At 42.8% G+C, this 20,739-nt stretch overlaps 2 protein-coding genes across 2 annotated transcripts; one reads left to right on the top strand and one right to left on the bottom strand.

Moving 5' to 3' along the window:
• Positions 1 to 8,952: 8,952 nt before the first annotated feature.
• LOC119905983 (trace amine-associated receptor 13c-like) lies at positions 8,953 to 11,335 on the bottom strand. The gene is made up of 3 exons (XM_038723437.1): positions 11,321 to 11,335; positions 10,205 to 10,371; positions 8,953 to 9,979 (listed from the first exon to the last, which is right to left on the bottom strand). The coding sequence occupies exons 1-3, from the start codon at positions 11,333 to 11,335 to the stop codon at positions 9,169 to 9,171; spliced, it is 993 nt and encodes a 330-aa protein (XP_038579365.1). The 3' UTR covers positions 8,953 to 9,168.
• A 7,741-nt stretch (positions 11,336 to 19,076) lies between these two features.
• LOC119905984 (trace amine-associated receptor 13c-like) lies at positions 19,077 to 20,318 on the top strand. The gene is made up of 2 exons (XM_038723438.1): positions 19,077 to 19,249; positions 19,499 to 20,318. The coding sequence occupies exons 1-2, from the start codon at positions 19,077 to 19,079 to the stop codon at positions 20,298 to 20,300; spliced, it is 975 nt and encodes a 324-aa protein (XP_038579366.1). The 3' UTR covers positions 20,301 to 20,318.
• The last annotated feature ends 421 nt before the right edge of the window (positions 20,319 to 20,739 follow it).

The following is a 20,739-nucleotide window of genomic DNA, read 5'->3' on the forward strand; positions in this document are numbered from 1 at the left end:
CATGTTTGAATGCATGCCAAACTACAGAGCAAAATCACACTCTAATTGAACCAATATACAGTGCAGTAACAGCAAGTCACAGCTTACAGAAGAGCTCAGTCTGGCCTAAGTCAACTCCCCCCATGCAGCTTTGCTGTGTCTAAAAGCTAATTTAAACATTACGGTAACAAAGGTTACGATATGGTAACCTACTGGACTCTATGGGTATTACCCAGAGATGCTCACAAGTCTTTGAGCTAAAGTCCAAGTCAAGTCTCAAGTAACTCATGGTTATAATGAATATTTTATCACCTGCAGTGTTCAATCCAGGCTCCTTATAAAACTGCATAGCTATACATAGGACGTTAGAGCACACGCTGGACAACAGATGCAATCTCACCTCCCTGTACACTAAGTGGGATAGAGGCGTAGAAGGCATCTATATTTATTGTCATGGACCTGACATGCTCTTTGTGTTCTTCAGAACAAAGGAGGAATTTTGTCTCAAACCGGCTGCTCTGTGATCACCATAAAGCAGCATGTAGCTGGGGTCTCGCTTGAGCTTAGCCGGGAGAGCAGTGTGGGCCGTAGCATCGGTGAGCGTGCAGTTTTGTGGAGACTGGAGCACGTTACACGCTGAGCTGAAGATGGAGGGGGTTCAGTGGGGACAAGAATGCTCTTTAGGAATGTACTGTGTTTAATCAGTTGAACATTCACAACATTTCAGTGTGTACACAAGCAGTACGTGAAACATGACCCGAATAACTGCATATCTGGACTAATAACAGAGGGAGGAGGACTGGTGGTGTGCATCAACCTCTCTCCCTCTGCCACTTTTATTTATTTATTTATTTTTTAAATCTAAAGGCCGCGTCCTTGAATGCACCATGGGCCGTTTTTCGATAAGGTTGAACGGGCTGTGGTGTTCTTAAACGTACCACAGCTGCTGTGACTGTGGTAGGCATGTCCCCGGTGTCAACTTCTGCCTCAAGCTCACAGCTTCCATGTGAAGCAGTGACAGGGCGGACACCCTCGCCTGCTACCAAATGGCGCTACGAGCCGCTCATTGGAGGAAACAAAACCAGCTGAATCAGCGAGCGATCTCTTTCATCCCTCTGTAACGGAAAAGACATGGTCTAGGTTGTCTCTCTCCGGCTATAGCGGACTAGCCTAGCTACGCTGTGAATGCTCGACAAAAGAGACGTCGGCAGGGCGGTGTGTCGAGAGAGAGGTGTGGGCCGCGGGGCGAGCCGTTAGCTTAGAGTCAGTGAACGTGCCGGGATGCAGCACCGCGATAGCTCGATGGGATGGTGTTGGTGGTGGGGAATTAGCACTTTTAATTATGTAATGTGTTTTAATAAGCGGTTTAACATTCACAAAGCATCACCACAGTGTACACAAACAGCACGTTTTAGAACAGTGGCTTTGAGAACACGAGGCCGCAGGGCGAGCCCCTAGCCTCACCCAAGAAGTTAGCTCTTTGAGAAATGTAAGTTAACATGTTTTACTCAAAAAACGGTTTCCAAATTCTCAAAGCCTTACCGTAGTATACACAAGGAGCACATGTAAAACAATGGCTTGTTGAACACGAGACAGGGGGATGTGGCAGCATCCGCCAGTCTCTCTCCCTCCATAACCAGTCACTTGGCCAGTCGCTCCCTTCCCCAGGCGCAGGTCTGTCGGCCGGGTGTAAAGATGAATTTATGGAAGTGGCAACTCCATTCGTGGAGGTGGTAAATTCAGTGAGCTGTTCGCCGTATGCTGAAGGAAAAAAAGATGCTGAGGCAGTAGGGACCCTGCTATTTATACGTCACACACAACTCGGTAGCGACGTCCTATTGGTCGGCTATGTGCACAACTAAAATTTCAGTGGGCAAGTGCATGTGTGCGACTGGACTCCTGTAGAGGGTGGAGCCTGTGTGAGATAGAACCTTTGTTCAACAGAGGAGAAGTGAAAGAACAGAGTATGTCTGTCACTTTTTACCTGTTAACATCTTGGCTTCTTCACTGGTAAACATAAGTGTGGTTCTATTACAGTAACAAAATATGCATTAAGTTACGCACCCTGGGGCTAAGCACCCCGTCGTTCAATCCTAGTGACGTACCTGGCTAGGCATAAAGGTGCCACCTGTGTGGACTGGGCCTGGAAAAAGGATTCTATTTTATTTTGCCCGTAGTTCTTGGAATGACCTGCAGTCTAGATTCATTCTAGAGTCATCAAAATGTTTTTGCTATAATACATAACTAATTTTAATTTACTAATTTAATACACTTTAACCCAGTGCAGACACAGATCACACGGGACGAAGTACAAAGTTCTACAGGATTGGAGCTTCAATTAGAATTGTGAATTGAAGAGACAACAGGAAACAATTACTCTTGGTACAAAGCACAGAAATCCACATGAAACACTTCGAAGCCTGAGGTACATTACCACACTTGGCAAAGAATAATCTGGCAATGAGATTCAGGAACGCCGCGCTATATAAGCCTTAGTCTGATTAAAAGACGAGAAACCAATGTGTAACTCTGCCAGGTGCTCAAATGACGACCATGCTCATAACCTCCTTTACACTTACACACACACATATACAGACAGACAAGAAGGAGAGGGACAGACATGGGAAAAACAACACAACCACACAGCCATGGGGCATGTACCCCGAAGCAATTTCAACATACCTCTCCCCTCCTCTGTGTGTCTGTAGAGCGCCTCCTCTCCACACACATACACACACAGAGAGAAGTCAGCCAGCTGATGACCATTGTTGACAACAGCTATGCACATTAATGTAAGTACACGGTGCAATAAAAACCATAGCAAGTAAAAAGCCGGTACATTAACACACCTGTTTAATAAGTATAAACACGAAAAACTCAATGTTTTAATCTGCTGAGTCTCTTACACTGCAGGTGTGTTTTTCTTTTACACAAGCACAGTGTTAATTCAGCTAATAGCTAATTGCTAAAAACAAGCTAAAGTGAAAGCTGTCTGTCTTTGGTACCTGTTTAGCTTTGTTTGCCACGTACATTAAAATATGGCACATTATAAACTCAGCTGGTGGAGACAGACCAGCCTTCCTCTCTACCAGCAACAGCAGAGGGAGGAGGAGGAGAGGAGGAAAGACTGATATGGACTGTGTTGTTCATTATTTCTAAACTTCACTCAGTATGTTGAGGTGGGGGCTTGTGGAGCTGTGGAGGGGTTGAGGGTACAGGGGAAGTAGTGAAGTTGCTGTAGATAGTGTCACTTTTAGATTGAAAGAAACACTGGAAGGATTTGCATTCGTCCACTGTAAGATGTTGTCAGGGTGTTGAGGAGTTTATATTAGATATTGCACTGGTGAATGAAGCTGAGAGAGCCGAGGGATTAATGAGCTTGAGGTTTCTGTATTAGGTTTTGCACTGCACTTTTTGGGTGGGAAAAATGATTGATTATGATTGCAAGATGGTCTGAGATGTGCAGGCTAGAAATATGATTTAATTGTGAGACCAGTGGAGCAGACCAGAAGTTGATGTGCTGTGTGTAGTTGAAGCAGTGTAACAGTTCCATAAATTCAGTGGCGGATTTGCAGTTGGTGTTGTCAATGTGGAAATTAAAGTCTCCAAGGAGGAGGACAGTGAGTTATATGGCAGAGAGCTGGGTTGTAAAATGAGAAAAGTCGTAGAGAGAAAGGTGGGGTTTGGCTTGGGCGGGGTGGTAGATAATGGCTGTGAGAAGGGGAGTGGGACCACCACCTCCCAACACCACCTCCCTCCGTGCGAGGCTTGTCTGCATAGGTAAATCCTGTAGGTGTGATCTGGTTTAGTGAGAAGTAAACCAGGGGTTTGTGCCAGGTTTCTGTAATGCAGATTCCAGTTTATTGTCAGTGATGAATTCGTTCAGGTTGAGAGTTTTATTGCTTAATGATCGAGTATTGAGCAGGGCCATTTTCAGGTGACGTTGTTTTGGGATTTGTTGGGAGGACTGGGGGAGAGGACGGAGGTTGAAGAGATATGAATTTTTGTGATGACATGATGAGGAAATGCGTTTTGACCACATTGAGGGGATGCAGTTTGGCGTTGAGAAGTGATATGAAAATAGGCACACTGAGCGTTTATGTGAAGGAAGGGGTAGTGACACGTGAGGCCGGAAGGGGGAGCTGGTGAGGGTAATTGAACCAGGAACAGCCGCGGTGGATGGAGAAGAGGACCCCAGAGAAATGATGTGTGGTGTAAATAGTCACGCATGTGAGGCAGACCGTACAGCATGTTGTAGGTTGGCTGCTAAAAACGAGCTACCTAGTCTGTTGGGGTGCACTCCATTGGTACTTTAAAAAGAGAATCAGTTCCAAAACAGATTACAATTTTCAATAAAACCAAAGTTGTGAGCATGGCAGGTGGACTGGAGCCAGGTGTTGATGCTGAAGCGCTCTGAGTTCAATAAAATCCTTTTTTGTCTGCTCAGATTCCCGACGAGCTGTGTCATTATGGACAAGCACCCAGTTTATGGAGGATGGGAGTGAGTGCAGCAGTTCAGGTAGTTTGCTCAGCAGAGTCAGGACTGTGGCTCCAGGAAGACAGCGTGTGGTGGCGTTGAAGAAATGGATGTTCCTGATAATGCCATCGGCCACTATCAAAGTGGTAGGGGCGAAAAGGGGGCAAGGTGAGGAATGATGAGGGAGCTCGCGGTTTGGCGGGGCTCGGGTGTTACTGCGGACTCAACTGCCTGTGGAGCCAGTTGCGTCCAGTCTGGAAGCCGGCTCCGCGTCGGAGCATGGCCTCCTTTACAATCCTGCGCCTGGCGGAGGAGATCGAGGTTGAGGAGGAACACTGCTGGGTTTGTTCTGCGGTGGGATCCCGAGCCACCCGTTTGGTGTCAGAGCTCTCAGCCGCCGGTGGGGAGGAGGCTGCAGGTTTTGCAGACGGTGTGGATGGGACTCGGCCAGGGGTGGGGATGCACAGGGGAATCAGCTGGATTGTCTGGGTTGGAAACAGCCAGTGGAGCATAGCGGCTGGGGGGGTTCAGGCAACGGAGAGAGTCGGACCTTTCCGTGCTTTTCTTACGGCCCCTGATCACCACCTGAGCCCATGTTGACCCTTGGTTTGGGGTTGAGCAGGAGGGCTGTTGACTGGTGGATGGATCCCATAGGATGGCTGTCCTGATTGGTTGGCTCAGCTGTTTTTTTGAGTGCTCTGCTATCATGAAGCTGGAAATGAGTGGGAGACGGGCAGAGAAGCTGGTCAGCAGGGAGTCCTTCCTCTGCAGTTCATCTGAGAGCCGACAGCTGTCCTCCTTAAGGTCAGAGATTTTTTTATTTGCCTTTCTCAGCAGTTCACTGTCCTGGCAGGTCACATCAGGCCTCATTGTCATGTGTTGTCCTCAGCAGATGTAGGTTGTGGCTGATGAACAGAGATAAGAGAAGGCTAACAAAGGGAGGCATTTGTAGAAAGGCAATCTATTTATTAGCTGTCGCTACAAAGCAAAGTGCATGGACACTTACCCACTGTGTGTGCTGCGGAGATGACGCTGTGTTTTTCGGAGTTAGCGTAGATGGCTCTCGACAACTCGCAAAAAAACGTTTTTTGTAACTACATGCTGTGTTCTCAGTTTTTTTAAGTAGTGTCTAAAGAATGCTCTGTAGTGTTTTATATATTGACTGACTGTGTAGCTCTCTTCACAACAACACAGACATAGGTCGGTTCTTTGAAACAGGCGTTTATTGTTTCGGGCACGTCTGGTCTCTCTGATACATCCACGCTTTGTTCACGCCGTGCAAACTACATTTATGAATGAACAAAGTACAAATGTATCAGTGCATTATACAGAACATAGCTTAGCACACATACAAACAACACTTAGCTTAACAAAGACGATGTGCTAAAATACCTTGTTGGCCACTTGTCGTGAAAAACAAAAAGGTAGTTTTAGTATTACAGTCCTGCGACAGCCACAGATGTCAGATTTATTTAATTTTTTTGCGTTAGAGTATTTGATTTATTGAAACGTTTGTCCTGAATGTTTAGAGGATTTCAACAAATATAAGAAAAAATGCTTCAGAAATAAAATACCCACCCCAACTTTAAGGCTGCTCCAGGCAAATGTCTGGTCAAAACAAAATGGGACTCACGATGGCATGCATCGGGAAATCAGAGACGGTTTTGCTCACATTTTCACAGAAACCTGGTTCACCAACATCCCAGATCCAGCCGTACTCCCAGACTCTGGCAAGAGGAGAGGAGGCAGACTCTGTGTTTACCAAGGCATATGGTCCTTAATGACCTCATTTTGTTGTTTTGTTGGTAGTTGTTAATGTGTGGAGGAGGTTTCTAGGAAACACAACCCCCCCCCCAAAGACTGAAACACTTAAGCACAAAAGAAACAAAGTCCAAATCAACGTGCCAGACAGGTGGCATGAGAACCGCGGAGAGCAGGTGAACCCAGGTGGACGGCCTGAAAATCAGGGACCGCAGGAAGCCCCAGGTGGGTGGCCTGTAAACCAGTGGCCGCAGGAAGCCTCAGGCAGGCAGCCTGAAAACCAGGGGCAGCAGGAGACCTCAGGCGGACGGCCTGGAGGCAGAGCAGAGGAGCCGAGCAGGTCTGGAGGGTAACCTGGAGGACGTTGGCGAAGGGGAATCCATGCCTGGGGAACACCCTGGAGAACGGTGATGAGGACTAAATCTCTCTGGAGGGCATTGATGAGGATGAAACCTCACCGGAGAACGGTCAAGGGCCCGGCGACAAGGACAAAACCTCTCGGAGGCCGGGCAGGAGGTCGAGCCGTAGGCCGGCGAAGATGACGAGACCTTTCCGCAGGTTGAGCAGGTGGCCAGCGATGAAGGTGAAACCCATCAGGAGGCCATTGGCGAGGGCAAGACCTCCCTGGAGGTCGGGCAAGGCTGAAGGCCGGCAGCAAAACCGCAGGACAGGAAACCAGAGAAAGGGCTGCCGGGCTCAAAACTGGCAACTGGACAGACAGGTTTGGAACCGGCATAACCTGGTCTGGTACCAGTTGCTGGAAACTGGGCATGCAACTGGACAACCGGGCTGGAAACCGGTGTCAGAACACATGAAGGAGTCGGTCTGACCACCAACAGAACCCCTGAGCAGGTGTCGGCCGGTCCACCGAAGAAACACAGCAAACAGAAGCCACCTCCGCAGGTCCGGCCAACACAGTCTCAGTGTTGCTGGTCAGTTCTGTCTCTGGGAAGTGGAGACTCGGCAGAGCTGGGGCGCGGAGGCTCAGCAGAGCTGGGGTACAAAGTCACAGTGGAACTGGGGGGCAGAGACTCAGTGGAGCTTGAGTGCGGTGAGACAAAGGCGGTGGCGACCGCGTGCCCTCCAGATGACTTCACAGGATGGGGAACAGACAAGCAGGCAGGCAGGAGGCTAGCCGCTGAGGCATTAGCCGGAACAGGGGCAGACAGGAAAAGACTACCAACCAGGAGGCTAGCAGGCTGGTGCTAGCAGGCAGGGGATCCGGCATGTGGAGGCTTGGACGCCGGAGCTCAGGGCATACGGGCCGGGAAGCAGGCAGGTGGCTAGCCGACTGAGCAGTTGAGGTGAGGAAAAAGCTTTTGGCCAGGCTTGGCAGTGAGTCTATTAGCTGGAGGTCCAATAATGCCAGTGTGCAGAAGTGCCCTTCTGCACACTGGTTCACAGAGAAACTCAGGCAGCTTCGTCAGACCAAGGTGGAGGCCTTCAGAAGTGGGGACAGAGTCCTGTACAACAGCCAGCGACCCTGCGTCAGTGTGGAGAGGCCTGCAGACACTCACAAACTACAGGAAACCATCCCCCAACACTGCTGGTACTCAACAACTAGCTGACGAGCTGAATGTATTTTACTGTAGGTTTAAAAAAGACCACAGTCACATCTCTTCAACCACCTCAACACCAACTTCAAGCAGTCACCTTCCCCTGCTGTCTCACTATAACCCCCCCATCCGACCTCTGACCTGCGCTCATGATCTGATTGAAGTGTCCTTTTATTGTGGCCAGTCCAAGGCACACCTGTGCAATACCCATGCTGTCTGATCAGCATCTTGATATGCCACACCTGTGAAGTGGATGGATAATCTCGTCAAAGGAGAAGTACTCACTAACACAGATTTGACAGATTTGTGAAGAATATTTGAGAGAAATAGGCCTTTTGAGTACATAGAGAAAGTCTTAGATCTTTGAGTTCAGCTCATGATGTAGCATTTATAATTTTGTTCAGTGTATTTTAAATTCGCTGTTATGTTCAATGTTTGTAGCATGAAGGGACAACAAACTTAAATTTTGTTGTACCACCTTGTGTTGTATAATGATGAATAAATAACCTTGATCTTTGATCATTAATTTTTTACCTTAATGTCTGTGATGCATGCTGCACACTGCTGTCTGCTGAGGAAAATTACCACCACCAAAATATGTTTAGTGTATAGATTAATTTGCATTGCCAGATACATTCGGGAGGAATTGCTCTCTTTAATCTTTCTGCAGAGTAATCCACATTTGAAGGCATCTTGATTTGTCTCTGCCTAAGATAATTTCTTTAACCAGTTTCCACCTTTGTCAGTTGACCTCATAACATGCACCTTACTCTTTTCTTTATTTTCTATATTTAAAAAACATATAATAATAAGTTTCTCATATTTAAAAAGGACATGAATGTTTATTTTTATGTTAAAATTGTGAGTTTTGAACTGTCAGTTTACCCACATCATTTTCAGAGTATTTACAAACGAGAAAAGCATTAATTTTAAACTGTATCCCAGTTTACTGATCATCTCTGCGGCAATAAAAGGCTGAAGAATTCCAGAGGTGTGTTTGTAAAAAAAAATATAACACAAACATAGAGTAATTTCTTGTGAAGAAAAGAACACTTTATTGAATTGGAATATTAGAAAATATATGTGTTTCATTTCATTGAGGTGATCATGAACAACACTGATTATCCAAAATCCTTTTGTAGCAGACAGAGAGAAACTCTCCTGCAAAGATAAAATAATCAATATCTGTCTATGAATTTTAATGAAGAAAGATACAAGAGAGATGATAACATCAAAACATACATGTGCACAACATTAATTAAAAAAAACAACACCATTTGTGTATTTGTTCAGTGTCCTCTTCACTTTAGTGACTCTGCAACGGCACGTGAAAACACTTTTCCTCCTTCACAGAAAAGCTCATGTGTCTCGTGTCAGTCACTCCACAGTCTCTCTCTACAGTATGTTGGCCTCACAGGAGTGAGGCTGCAGTATCTCAAGTGTAACAATGAGTTTAACAGATTTTCTAAACCAGGGGTAGAAAAGGGCATAGATCACAGGGTTTAGGCAGGAGTTAAAAAATATCATTAAACCCACAAGTATCTCAGTTAAAGAACCAATTACGAGTTCGTAGCCTGAGAGAGATACACAGTAATATGGACAGTAACACACGAGAAACACAGCAACAACAACACCAAGAGTCCTGGCTGCTTTCATCTCAGATTTCTTAACTGTTACAGTTGATGAATGCTTCATTGTGACTGATATAATGTGGGAGCGCATGGCACGTGCCTGAGACACAGCCACTACAAACACTCTCGTATACAGAATGACAATAGCAGTGATAGGAATGACAAAGTTTAAAACAAGGTCAGCAGCTCCTATTATGTTAATCACACATTCTCCATAGCAGGAATTATACTTCCCTGGTTGTTTGACATTATCATATAAAAATCCAATGCTGTAGAAAACAGACAAACCCCAACACAGGAAAACACAGATTTGAACTCTCTTTGCAGTGATTTTGGTGGGGTAGTGCAGAGGGTCACAGATAGCCACGTAACGGTCGACTGATATGAGCACCATGTTTACCACTGAGGCACAGAGAGTGATGGCGGGTATAAAATAATACAGAACACACACCAGGTCACCCAGGAGCCAGCACGGCTCTGTGAAGAGGATTTGAAACGGCATCACAATGAGGCCCACGAGGAAGTCTGAGACAGCCAGAGAGAGGAGGAGGAGGTTGGTGGGGGTGTGGAGCTGCCTGAAGGGGGGAGAATATCATCACTGTGAATTTTACAAACACCGACATCATTATCACCAATAGAAGTAGTTGTTTTATAAAAGCAGTAATGACAGTTGAATGCCATTTTATGTATATAATAAATGTGGCTATTGTAAGCACTGTTAATAAACAAACCACCAGGATGTAATGCTCAGATCTCACTAGAACAATATATATAATCAATGCTAAGACATTTATCTCTGCCTGAAGTGGGAGATGGAGATGATGACCAGCAGGTTGAGAGCTGCAGTGAGCAGAGAGATGGAGGACATCACAATGTAAATGAGCATTGCTTCAGCCTGAGGGCGAATGTGCTTCTTGCAGGAGGTGTTGAGGAGTTGTGGAAAGCAGAGTTCAGCTTCCTCCAGGGTCTGCATCATCAGAGAGAGAGGAGGAGAGGAGAAGCTGCAGAAGACTCACAGCCTTTTCAGCAAAGTTCTGTCATGCAGCTGATTTATCTCTCTCTTCACCCCTTCATCTGTCTGTTGCTTCCTCCTCTCTCACTGTATGCGTCACACTCTGCATCTGCATCTTCATCACTCTCTAGTGTAAATGGTCGCATTTGTTTTGTTTTGGCTGATGCATGGGCTCTAGTGACACCAGCATTAGGTATGGCCTTTGGGAAAAAGTGCACTTGGAGTGTACTTTGTGCGTCCTGTGCCATTCAATTAATGTCATGATTTTGGGATTTGGGGTCTTTTTTTTAGGGTTTTGGTTCCATATCTTGTTTATTCTTGTGGTGATTTGGTCTAGTTCTGTTCCATCCCTGCTTGTCTCCTGTCCTCATGTCTTAGTTAATGTCTTAGTGCAGTGATTCCCAAAGTGTGGTGCGCGAGCTGCCTCTAGAGAGTGCGCAAGAGGAAAAATGTAATGGTTGTGTAATAGTGTAATTGACGTCGTTAGGCCTATTTTAGTAGGGGCTGAAGCCTCCCCTAAATAATAAGAAAAATAATTATTAGATTTAGATTTTGTTTTTGTTTTTTACAGTGCATACATGTACACAACAAAGATAAGCAAGGATATTGATAAATACTATAGAAATATACAAATATAATTTGTGTTTATTAGCTTAAGTAATGAGTGATACAGAGTGAAACTGTAAGTTGTTGTTAGTGACTGCTACTTGCTGAGCTGCTACGTTTACTTGAGATAAAGGAAAGGGGATATTTTAGTTGGCTGTGGAAAACACTAGTGTTGATAATGTGAACGCCATTAATATTACCTATCTCTACTAACCCATTTCATCCTGCATACAGGGTTGCAGGGGGGCTGGAACCAATCCCAGCTGACATCGGGTGAAAGGCGGGGTACACCCTGGACAGTTTGCCAAGCCATCGCAGGGTCACACATAGACAAACAACCAGTCACACTTGACTAGATGGATATTGAAGATATTTTAGGAGAGAGAGAGAGATGCAGGAGATTGGTAGGGCAGCTGATTCTCAGGTCAGTAGTGGTCTAAGGAAATGTGGGGTGTTTTGTCTTCTTCTAACAATAGGAAACTGTTGGCAAGTCTAGGCACCAAGGCAAAGCCTAAACTAATTTATTTCATGATATTTACTATATTTGCTATATTCTGACCCACATAACTTCCTGCATGTTTTGGCTGTCATAAATTAAATAAATGTGTAGATGTTGGCTAGGCTATACATGAGCATATATCCACAGATATACACGCAGGAAAATATAACAAAATAAAACCAATCATGTATACATGCAGCCATACATATAGTAATCATTGCTCCAAATCTTTGAATCCTTCCACATCAGGTTATTAAATGCATTCAGTAGCCACTTTAATAATAATAATAATAATAATAATAATAATAATAATAATAATAATAATAATAATAATAATAATAATAATCTTGCTTTAACAAGTGCAAAGACAATAATACCCAAAAGACAATAATACAAAAACAATACAAGATAAAAGCATGAAAACATTGAAAAGACTAAAATAAACGTTTAAGATAAATATAAAATTAGCAAAATAGAATAAAATGAAAGGGATAAAATAAAGTCAAATAAGATCGGGAAAGGAACAGACAACAGACCTCTGCCAGAGGATCTCAAGGTACGTGCTGGTGTGTATGGGACTAAAAGTTCAGAAATGTAACAAGGCGAGAGGCCATAAATATGATCCTTATCAACAGCTTACATATATATGTTTGTATGCAAACCAAACTACAGAGCAAAATCACACTCTGATTGAAGTAATCTACAGTGCAGTAACAGTATTAGTGTAATTAAATAGCATTCTTTTGATCTGCAACTTATCTAAGAGAGAGAGGAATTATATACGGTATTACTTTATCACACATTTACATGAGCAGCTCGGCAGCATTTAAGTCAGCCTACAGAAGAACTCAGTCTGGTGTAGAAGGAATGTAGAAGCAGATTTGTGTGAAAACTATGTTACAAAACGGCTAAAGTTAAAATCACAGTGTTAATCAACAGAAAGACCTGTTTGTGCTTGTGTGCGTCTGCGTGTAAGCAAGCATGTGTGCTGTTGGGCAGAGGTAGTGGACACACGGCAGAGTGAGGGAGCACAATAAGGCAGTGCACAAAGTCAGGTTATGGTTGAGATATTATGATCAGCAGTAAGCATGCCAAGGCCACATAGAGGGGGAGCAGCAGCAGTAGCCAGGCCAAGAAGACAACAGTCATAGTGAAATAATAATGACAATACATCAAATGCTGAAAGGTCACAAGATGATAAGAGACACCCAAATATCTGGGAACAGAGAGCCCAGAGATGATGTAAAACAAAGCTATAAAAGGAAGTCCAAAAGAAGTTGAAAATCAGTTGTTTCCTGGCTTCATGTCACACAGAATGAGACTCTATTTTGCATCGACGTCTGACTGGTAAAAGTTTAAGCCTTTTTATCTGGCCTAAGTCTTGAATTTTTTACACGACACTGGCCTAAGTGAATTCCCCCCATGCAGCGTTGATGTGTTGTAGTATCCAATATTTGTGCATTTGACTCATAACAGTTCAAAATAGCACTGTAGCAGCAGGACAGAGGGTCAGTGACCTTCTACGGGGAGAGCATTGATTGATGGTTATGTAGGGACTGAACCCTTCTATAGAATTTGACTTCTAACCCCTTGTTTTGTTGTCTCAGAATAGTACTGTACGCTTCTATGGGGTTGACCTTTTACTTTGTCGACTCAAACCCCTCTATGGTACCTAACAGATACCTAAACATATCCTATATAAGCTTTGTTTGATACAGAGAGACAGAGTGGTCATCGGGCTGGGTCACTCTCCAAGCTGCTGCAGAGCTTGTAATTGATGCTGAACTCTTTGATGTAATAAACTTTTATGATCAAGAACAGTGTCGGTTTCTTCTCAACACATCATCGCAGCATTATTGTTCGGACACCACAGTGTCTAAACATTACTTGGGTGTCAGAACCATTGTATGCGAGTGGGACAAGCCCCACCCACTTTTTAAGACCAATGATATTGGAGCCACTGACTTTTACTGTCTGAAATTCAGCACATCTGTTCGTTCACCTTTCAGAACATCGCCAATCAAATCCATTTCACGTGGGGAATACACTTATAAATTAAACTCTATTCTACAGCCTTCACTTTCAGGCTGCTGCTTCAAATCCATTCCACTCAGCTCATTTAGAGTCCATATAAGTTAAACTCCAGTCCTTGTTTTCACTGCTCGCAAACCTGCCGCTCAGGTGTATCTTTGTGCTCACATACTGTCACTAAAAAAAACACTTTTTAAGTGAATGTTCATCCTTTGTTCACCTGATGCTTTTAAAGGAATCATCTAGTCTTTGTTGCAGCATTAAATTACAGTTACACTTACACTATGTTGTTACACTTCCACCAAAAACTTATGCCCCCCCCCCCCCCCCCTTTTTTCACGTAATAACTACACCAATAATTTTTGGGTGGAATTTTTTATGAATTGAAATTGAAAACTTTCCTTGGCAATTTATTTAAAATAAAAAATGCTATTAACACTAGCTCACTGGGAATAGCTACTAACACACCTCTCTTTATCTCCCTCTCTTTCTCTCCCTCCTCCCTCTTTCTCTCAGGGCAAGCCTCCCTCACTGTACTTTTTGTCCTTTTGTTATCTGTTTATGAAGCTGTTTTAAGTATACTATAGGACAGTACCCATCCAGCTACAGCCTGTTCACCCTGCTGCCTTCTGGGAAGAGATATAGAAGTTTCAGCTGCCGTACCACCAGACTGCAGAGCAGCTTTTCCCCCCAAGCTATCAGACTTTTAAGCTCAAATTCTTCCTCAGCACTGTTCCACTGAATAAAGTTTATTTCTGTTTACCATTTTTATAATTGCTTCTATATTAATGTATATTGTCTGCTATGTAGCAGTTAAAAACTCACTTTCACTCTATAACCTGTTATATTGTGACAAAATAAATCTACCTAACTATACACAGGGTGTGGTTTGTGAAAAAACAGAAGGTGGGTTTTGAAAAGTTTTTTTGTCATGAAAATATCCTTCACCTTTTTTTGTTTAACCGTCACAGTACGTTACTATGCATAAAACGTAAAAGTTTTGTTACTTTTTAAAGTAATAAATTGGGGAGACCAGGTATGGTTGTAACATGGGGAGAGGAACAACACCAATTCTACCAATTAGAGATAAGATAGGAGTCATGTGATCATTTTAGTATTTACCTACTTCCTCCCTAATCAGGCATTGTGGTTGTCAAGTCTGTAAACAGGTACGTTTAAAATATATAGAGAAATTATTTTTTTTGATTTTGAGGTAGGAAAGTAAATTTTTTGACCAAGACTATATTTTGTTTAGTATCTATACAATTGAAGAGAAAATTTTATGACTTATATTAGATAAAAATGTAGTTTCTTACGCAATATGTGATGCATATTCCCAGACCCAGTACACCAAAGATTAAAATGTAGAAGTGTCAGTGCTGCGTACAGGTGAGTAATGGCCCACTTAAAGCACTGACTATGACTCTGATTAAGATTATAGAGACACAGACACTCACAGATGTTTTTTGGTTAGACCTAAAGATGTACAAAGATTTTCGTTAATTACATAAGTTAAAAAAGTGTTTATTAAGTATACTTTTATGTAAGTTTGTTCTAGTAGACAAATTTACATACACACATGTGAGTCAGTCAGACTTTTACAGTGAGAGAGAAACATTGTTCTTTAATTTCACTATTCTTGTTTTTGAATCATATCATATGGTGTGGCATCCATTTTTGCTTCTTCTGTCTTACTGTTACAACCTACCCCAGAAGTGTTCTTTGCACTGTTCTCTACAGTATTTATTCATTTTGAACGTGTTGCATGTTGAAATTGCACCAAACACCATACAGCATTCCTGTCGTGATAAGTCAAAATGTCTAATGAAAAAGTAGGTGTGATAAAAAAGTTTTTTGTGTGTGATTTGGGTGAACTAACTCTTTAAGCAATTGCTAGAAAGGCTGCAAATGTTAACAGATAATAGACCTCAACTAAAAAATGTGTTTATCTCAATGAACTTTGGGTCTCCTAGCAATGATTGCATCATGTGTTGATGTGAGGAGGCTGCATCATGTGGGATCTTGTTTTTTTAGCACCTCTGAATGCAGTGATACGTCAGAGGCTGAGTAATGAACTATAGACTGTTGTTCAGTACCCAGAGGCAAATTAAAGGTGATAGGCATTAAAAACTGTGTGTGTGTGTGTTTTGCAACTGTTTACTACCACAACACACAGGTCTCTGTAGTAATGAACAGATAAGCTAGATGTTTTCCAAAGTCAAACAAACACTGATCACTATGGAGATGAGTTTGTTTATTTCCTTCTGTTAATTTGAGTTGACCAACTTTCCCTCACTGACACCGTCTCCTTTGTTATTACATGATGAATTTTTAGGGGGCCTTATAGGTAAAACAGGTCAAGCTTAGAGTCATTAGCTGACCCCACAAGTGTTCACTGACCTTCCAGCTCTAGTTATTTCTCTCATGTATCTGTCCTTGTTAGGGAGATGACTGACTGATAAGGCAGAGACAGAAGCTCAGGCGTCAGGCTAGCAGATATTGCTGTTCTCTGGGAATCTTACAAGGTTGAGTCCTACAAGAATGTTGTAGAACTTTCTTTCTCAACAGATTAGAGTACAACTCATGGATAGTAATAAATTCCAATATGAAGAAGCATTGGAGTTTAAACATCAGATAGATTTTTTGTTCTAGGTTAAGTCCAGCTAAAGATGACCTGATGGAGAAACCTACAGGAACTATAGGGGGAAGACAGAAACATTTGGTTTTGCCATTCGATGTGTTCACATGTTGAATGCTGGCACTGTATCTCCTCGGTTGTTAAGTCTTCATCAGTGTCTGAATCTTCACACCTGAACCTGGCTCACAATATTTCTTCAACAATGAATACATTGACTTGTGCTTATACAAAATGCCAGTGCAACTGTGTTTGTGCTACCAACAAAACCATGCCTACAATATATTACTCTGTCTTTCAACATCTGTCTGTGCCTCTCAGCCCTAAGCCCATTGGCTCATAAATATATAGATTTTTTTTAAAAGGCCCAGTAATTTCCTATATAAGCTGGTCAAATATATTTTTTTAACGAACGCTACTCGAACAAGAGGAAATACTATATTTGTTGTAGTCAGTATTTCCCTGACAGGCAGCTGGGATGCATGAGAGCTCATGTGGAGCCGACTGAGGGAGATGGAGGCAGATAGCCGACGGTTTGATGACCCTTGAAATAGGGAATGGCCCTAAGAACTGCGGAGATAACTTCCTGAACTCTACCGTGAGGGGCAGATCCAGTGTATACAATCAAGCACACTGCGCTGGGGGGCAACAGGGTGCAGGTGTATGGCTACGGTTGGTGCACCATTGATAGCAATCTGAGGAGCACAAGCCTACTTTGGCCTACTTTTTTGTGCGCCGGCTATAGAAATGAAAAGATAATGATGAAGATGAAGATAAATTGCCTCACAAATCAGTTTCCAATATAATGTAGTAATTAAATACAAATTTTGGTTTACCTGGACTCAGCCACTCTGAAGTAAGTGTGCTCGCCTTCTGTTGCCTTAAATAAACCTTTGCATTTGGGTCCACCAACCTTCTCAACCACACACATCCTTACACACGCTATATGTAATCAGCCTTTTATATAATTCTGTCTGTATATTTATATATATTTTTTTAATATATTGAACATGAAGTAGTGTGAGGTTGCTATGGTCAGGGAGAGGCCCACTAGCTTGGGGAAAGTCCCCAGGGGAATTCCCGCTCCCCTGGCAGCAGTGAGACTGGGGTTAGTAAGAACATGCTGGGGTCAGCAAAAGGAAAATGCCAGTTGCAAAAGCAATGACGTAACAGATTATCAATCAAAACTTTCTAAAACAGCTCTCCTGCCGTGCCGCCGTGCCAGGGTGCGTGCGCCATATATGACGTCCAGACTTTTGTCAAACGAGAATATAAAAGTTGAATCTGTCACAGGGTAGCCACAGTCCCATAGAGCTTTAGACCACCAGTCTCCCGCCTGCTTTTAACCTGATGGTATGATCTCTGTCACACACGACTAGTTGCGTGCAAACACACATCAACACAGCGTTCAGTCGGTGCGTGAGTGTGCGTGGCCGAGCAGTGTGGAGAATATCTTCATGATTAAGGGACATGGTGGTGTTTAAAAAAGAAAAATACATAGAGCACTAGCAGGACTGCCTTTTTGTCACATCATATCTCATATCACAACTGCCTCTCCACAGTTAATTCTATTTTTTAATAAAAGTAATCCATGTAGGAAAGCAGGATACTTGTTTCAGGTGGACTTATCTCCAGTTACTCAGAGCTACCAGAGCTTCATGATGATAAACATAAATCCATTCAGAGCTCTGAGGAAACACAGATGCAAAACAAACCATCCAAAGTACCCAAACCTGATATAGGCCTACATAACATTTTAATCTTGTTGCCTTAATTGTGGATTTTTTCTTAAACAAAATAATTTATTCTTTGCTCTTTGTTTCTAATGCAGATGATTTTCTACTCTATATTTCAGTATTTACTGCTGTTAAAAATATTGTTAATTTTTTTTTCAGTTTAGTTTTTATTATTATTATTCATATTACATTCAATCTTGGGTTAATTAATGTAGTGGAAGTTGTCCTTGCTAAGCTACAGCAACACCCAGACACTGTTGAGCTACAGCAACCCCCTGGCTTTGTTGAGCAGCTGCCACACCTGTAACTGCTGAAATTCAGTTCCCTGTCACAGAACTTTAGCCACTCCATGATCCTGCTGAACCGCTGCTATCCCCAGTTTCACAGGTGCAGCAACTCACCACTACTAAGCTGCTGATGACTTTGGTCCCTACATTGCAAAAATCAGTTGCTCCTGTACTGCGGAAATCTGTTGCCCCCTGAACTGCAGCTGCCTATGGTTCCCCCTGTGCTTCAGTTTGCTGAAGGTCAGTGAAACGGCAATGGAAAAAAAACAGCTGCTTTTGTAATGTCATGTCTACTGTTGTAATGCTTCTTCTAACATTTTATCCTTCCACAAGTGATGCCTTCAAACTGTGACGTTTATGTTTTCACGGTGCTATGTCTACTGTTGTAATGTGAACCTCCTGTGAAGCACTTTGTAACCTAGGTTTTTAAAGGTGCTACATAAATTAAATTTTACTTACTTACTTATATATTTGGTCACTGTTTGCTCCTGAGCAGGTACCTAAAGTCGGTTTCTCACAGTATCTCTGAAAACATCTACCTGCTGCCAGAAACAAGGTATTTGTCTCATTAGGAGCGTCCTATTCCACGTTACATTCCAAAGTGTACTTTTTTTTTTACATGATCTCAAAGGCCATAACTAATGCCGTTGTCACAATAGTCCATTCATGAGCGAAAACAAAACAAACACAACCTGTTACACCAGAGAGTGATGAAGATGCAGATGCAGAGTATGACGTATAGAGTGAGAGAGGAGGAAGGTCATTGTGAAAAAGAGAGACAGACAGGCGGGGTGGGAGAAGAGGGAAAGAGGAGAGATAAATCAGCTGTGTGTTCAGCAGCTCCTCCTCTCCTCCTCTCTCTGATGATGCAGAACCTGGAGGAAGCTGAACTCTGCTTTCCACAACTCCTCAACATCTCCTGCAAGAAGCACATTCGCCCTCAGGCTGAGGCAATGTTCATTTACATTGTGCTGTCCTCCATCTCTCTGCTCACTGTGGCTCTCAACCTGCTGGTCATCATCTCCATCTCCCACTTCAGGCAGAGTTAAATGTCTTAGCGTTGATAATAAATTGTTGTAGTGAGATCTGAGCATTACATCCTGATGGTTTGATGAGACTTTTGTTTATCAACAGTGCTTACAACAGCCACATTTTCTATATAGATAGAAATGGAGTGTCAATCATTACTGCTTTTATAAAATAACTCATTTTACTACTACTAACTACTATTGGTGATAGTGATTTTGGTGTTTGTAACATTCACAGTGATGATATTCTCTCCCTTCAGGCAGCTCCACACCCCCACCAACCTCTTCATCCTCTCTCTGGCTGTCTCAGATTTCCTTGTGGGCCTCCTTGTGATGCCGTTTCAAATTCTCTTAACAGAGCCCTGCTGGCTCCTGGGTGACCTGGTGTGTGCTCTGTATTATCTTTTAAACTTCATCACTCTCTGTGCCTCAGTGTTTAACATGGTGCTCATATCAGTCGACCGTTATGTGGCTATCTGTGACCCTCTGCACTACCCCACCAAAATCACTGCAAAGAGAGTTCAAGTCTGTGTTTTCCTGTGTTGGGGTTACTCTGTTTTCTACAGCGTGATGTTTTTATATGATAACCTGAAACAACCAGGCAAGTATAATTCCTGCTATGGAGAATGTGTGATTAACATAATAGGACCTGCTGACCTTGTATTAGGCTTTATCATTCCCATCAGTGCCATCACTATTCTGTATGTAAGAGTGTTTGTAGTGGCTGTGTCTCAGGCTCGTGCCATGCGCTCCCATATTATATCAGTCACAATGAAGCATTCATCAACTGTAACAGCTAAGAAATCTGAGTTGAAAGCAGCCAGGACTCTTGGTATTGTTGTTGCTGTGTTTCTCATGTGTTACTGTCCATATTACTGTGTTTCTCTATCTCTGGTAATTGGTTCTTCAACTGAGGCTCTAATGATTTTTGTGGCATTTTTTAACTCCTGTCTAAACCCTGTGATCTATGCCCTTTTCTACCCCTGGTTTAGAAAATCTGTTAAACTCATTGTTACACTTGAGATACTGCAGCCTCACTCCTGTGAGGCCAACATACTGTAGAGAGAGACTGTGGAGTGACTGACACAAGAGGAAATGTGTTTTTATGTGCTGTTGCTGCAGTGAAGTGAAGAGGACTCAGTCTGAATAAATACACAAATGCTGTTTATTTTTAATCTTCTATCTATTAATGTTGTACACATATGTATTGATGTTATTAGATCTTTCTTCATTGCAATTCATGAACAGATGCTACAACAGTTATTGATTATGTGATCTTTGCATAAGGGGCTCTCTCTGTCTACTGAAGGTCTTTGCGTAACCAATCACAGTGATAATCATAATCACCACAATGAAAGGAAACACATTTATTTACCAATATTCCAATGTCAATAAAGTTAAACTTAGCCAGACATTACTCTATGTTTGTGTCAACACACTTCTGGGATTCTTCTGATTTATATTGCTGTTAGAGATTATATTAATATTAACAATAATTAAA

The sequence above is a fragment of the Micropterus salmoides genome, unplaced genomic scaffold (genome assembly GCF_014851395.1).
Source record: "Micropterus salmoides isolate LMB-PRFRI ecotype aquatic unplaced genomic scaffold, ASM1485139v1 Ms_hic_scaffold_16, whole genome shotgun sequence".
Taxonomy (NCBI): domain Eukaryota; kingdom Metazoa; phylum Chordata; class Actinopteri; order Centrarchiformes; family Centrarchidae; genus Micropterus; species Micropterus salmoides.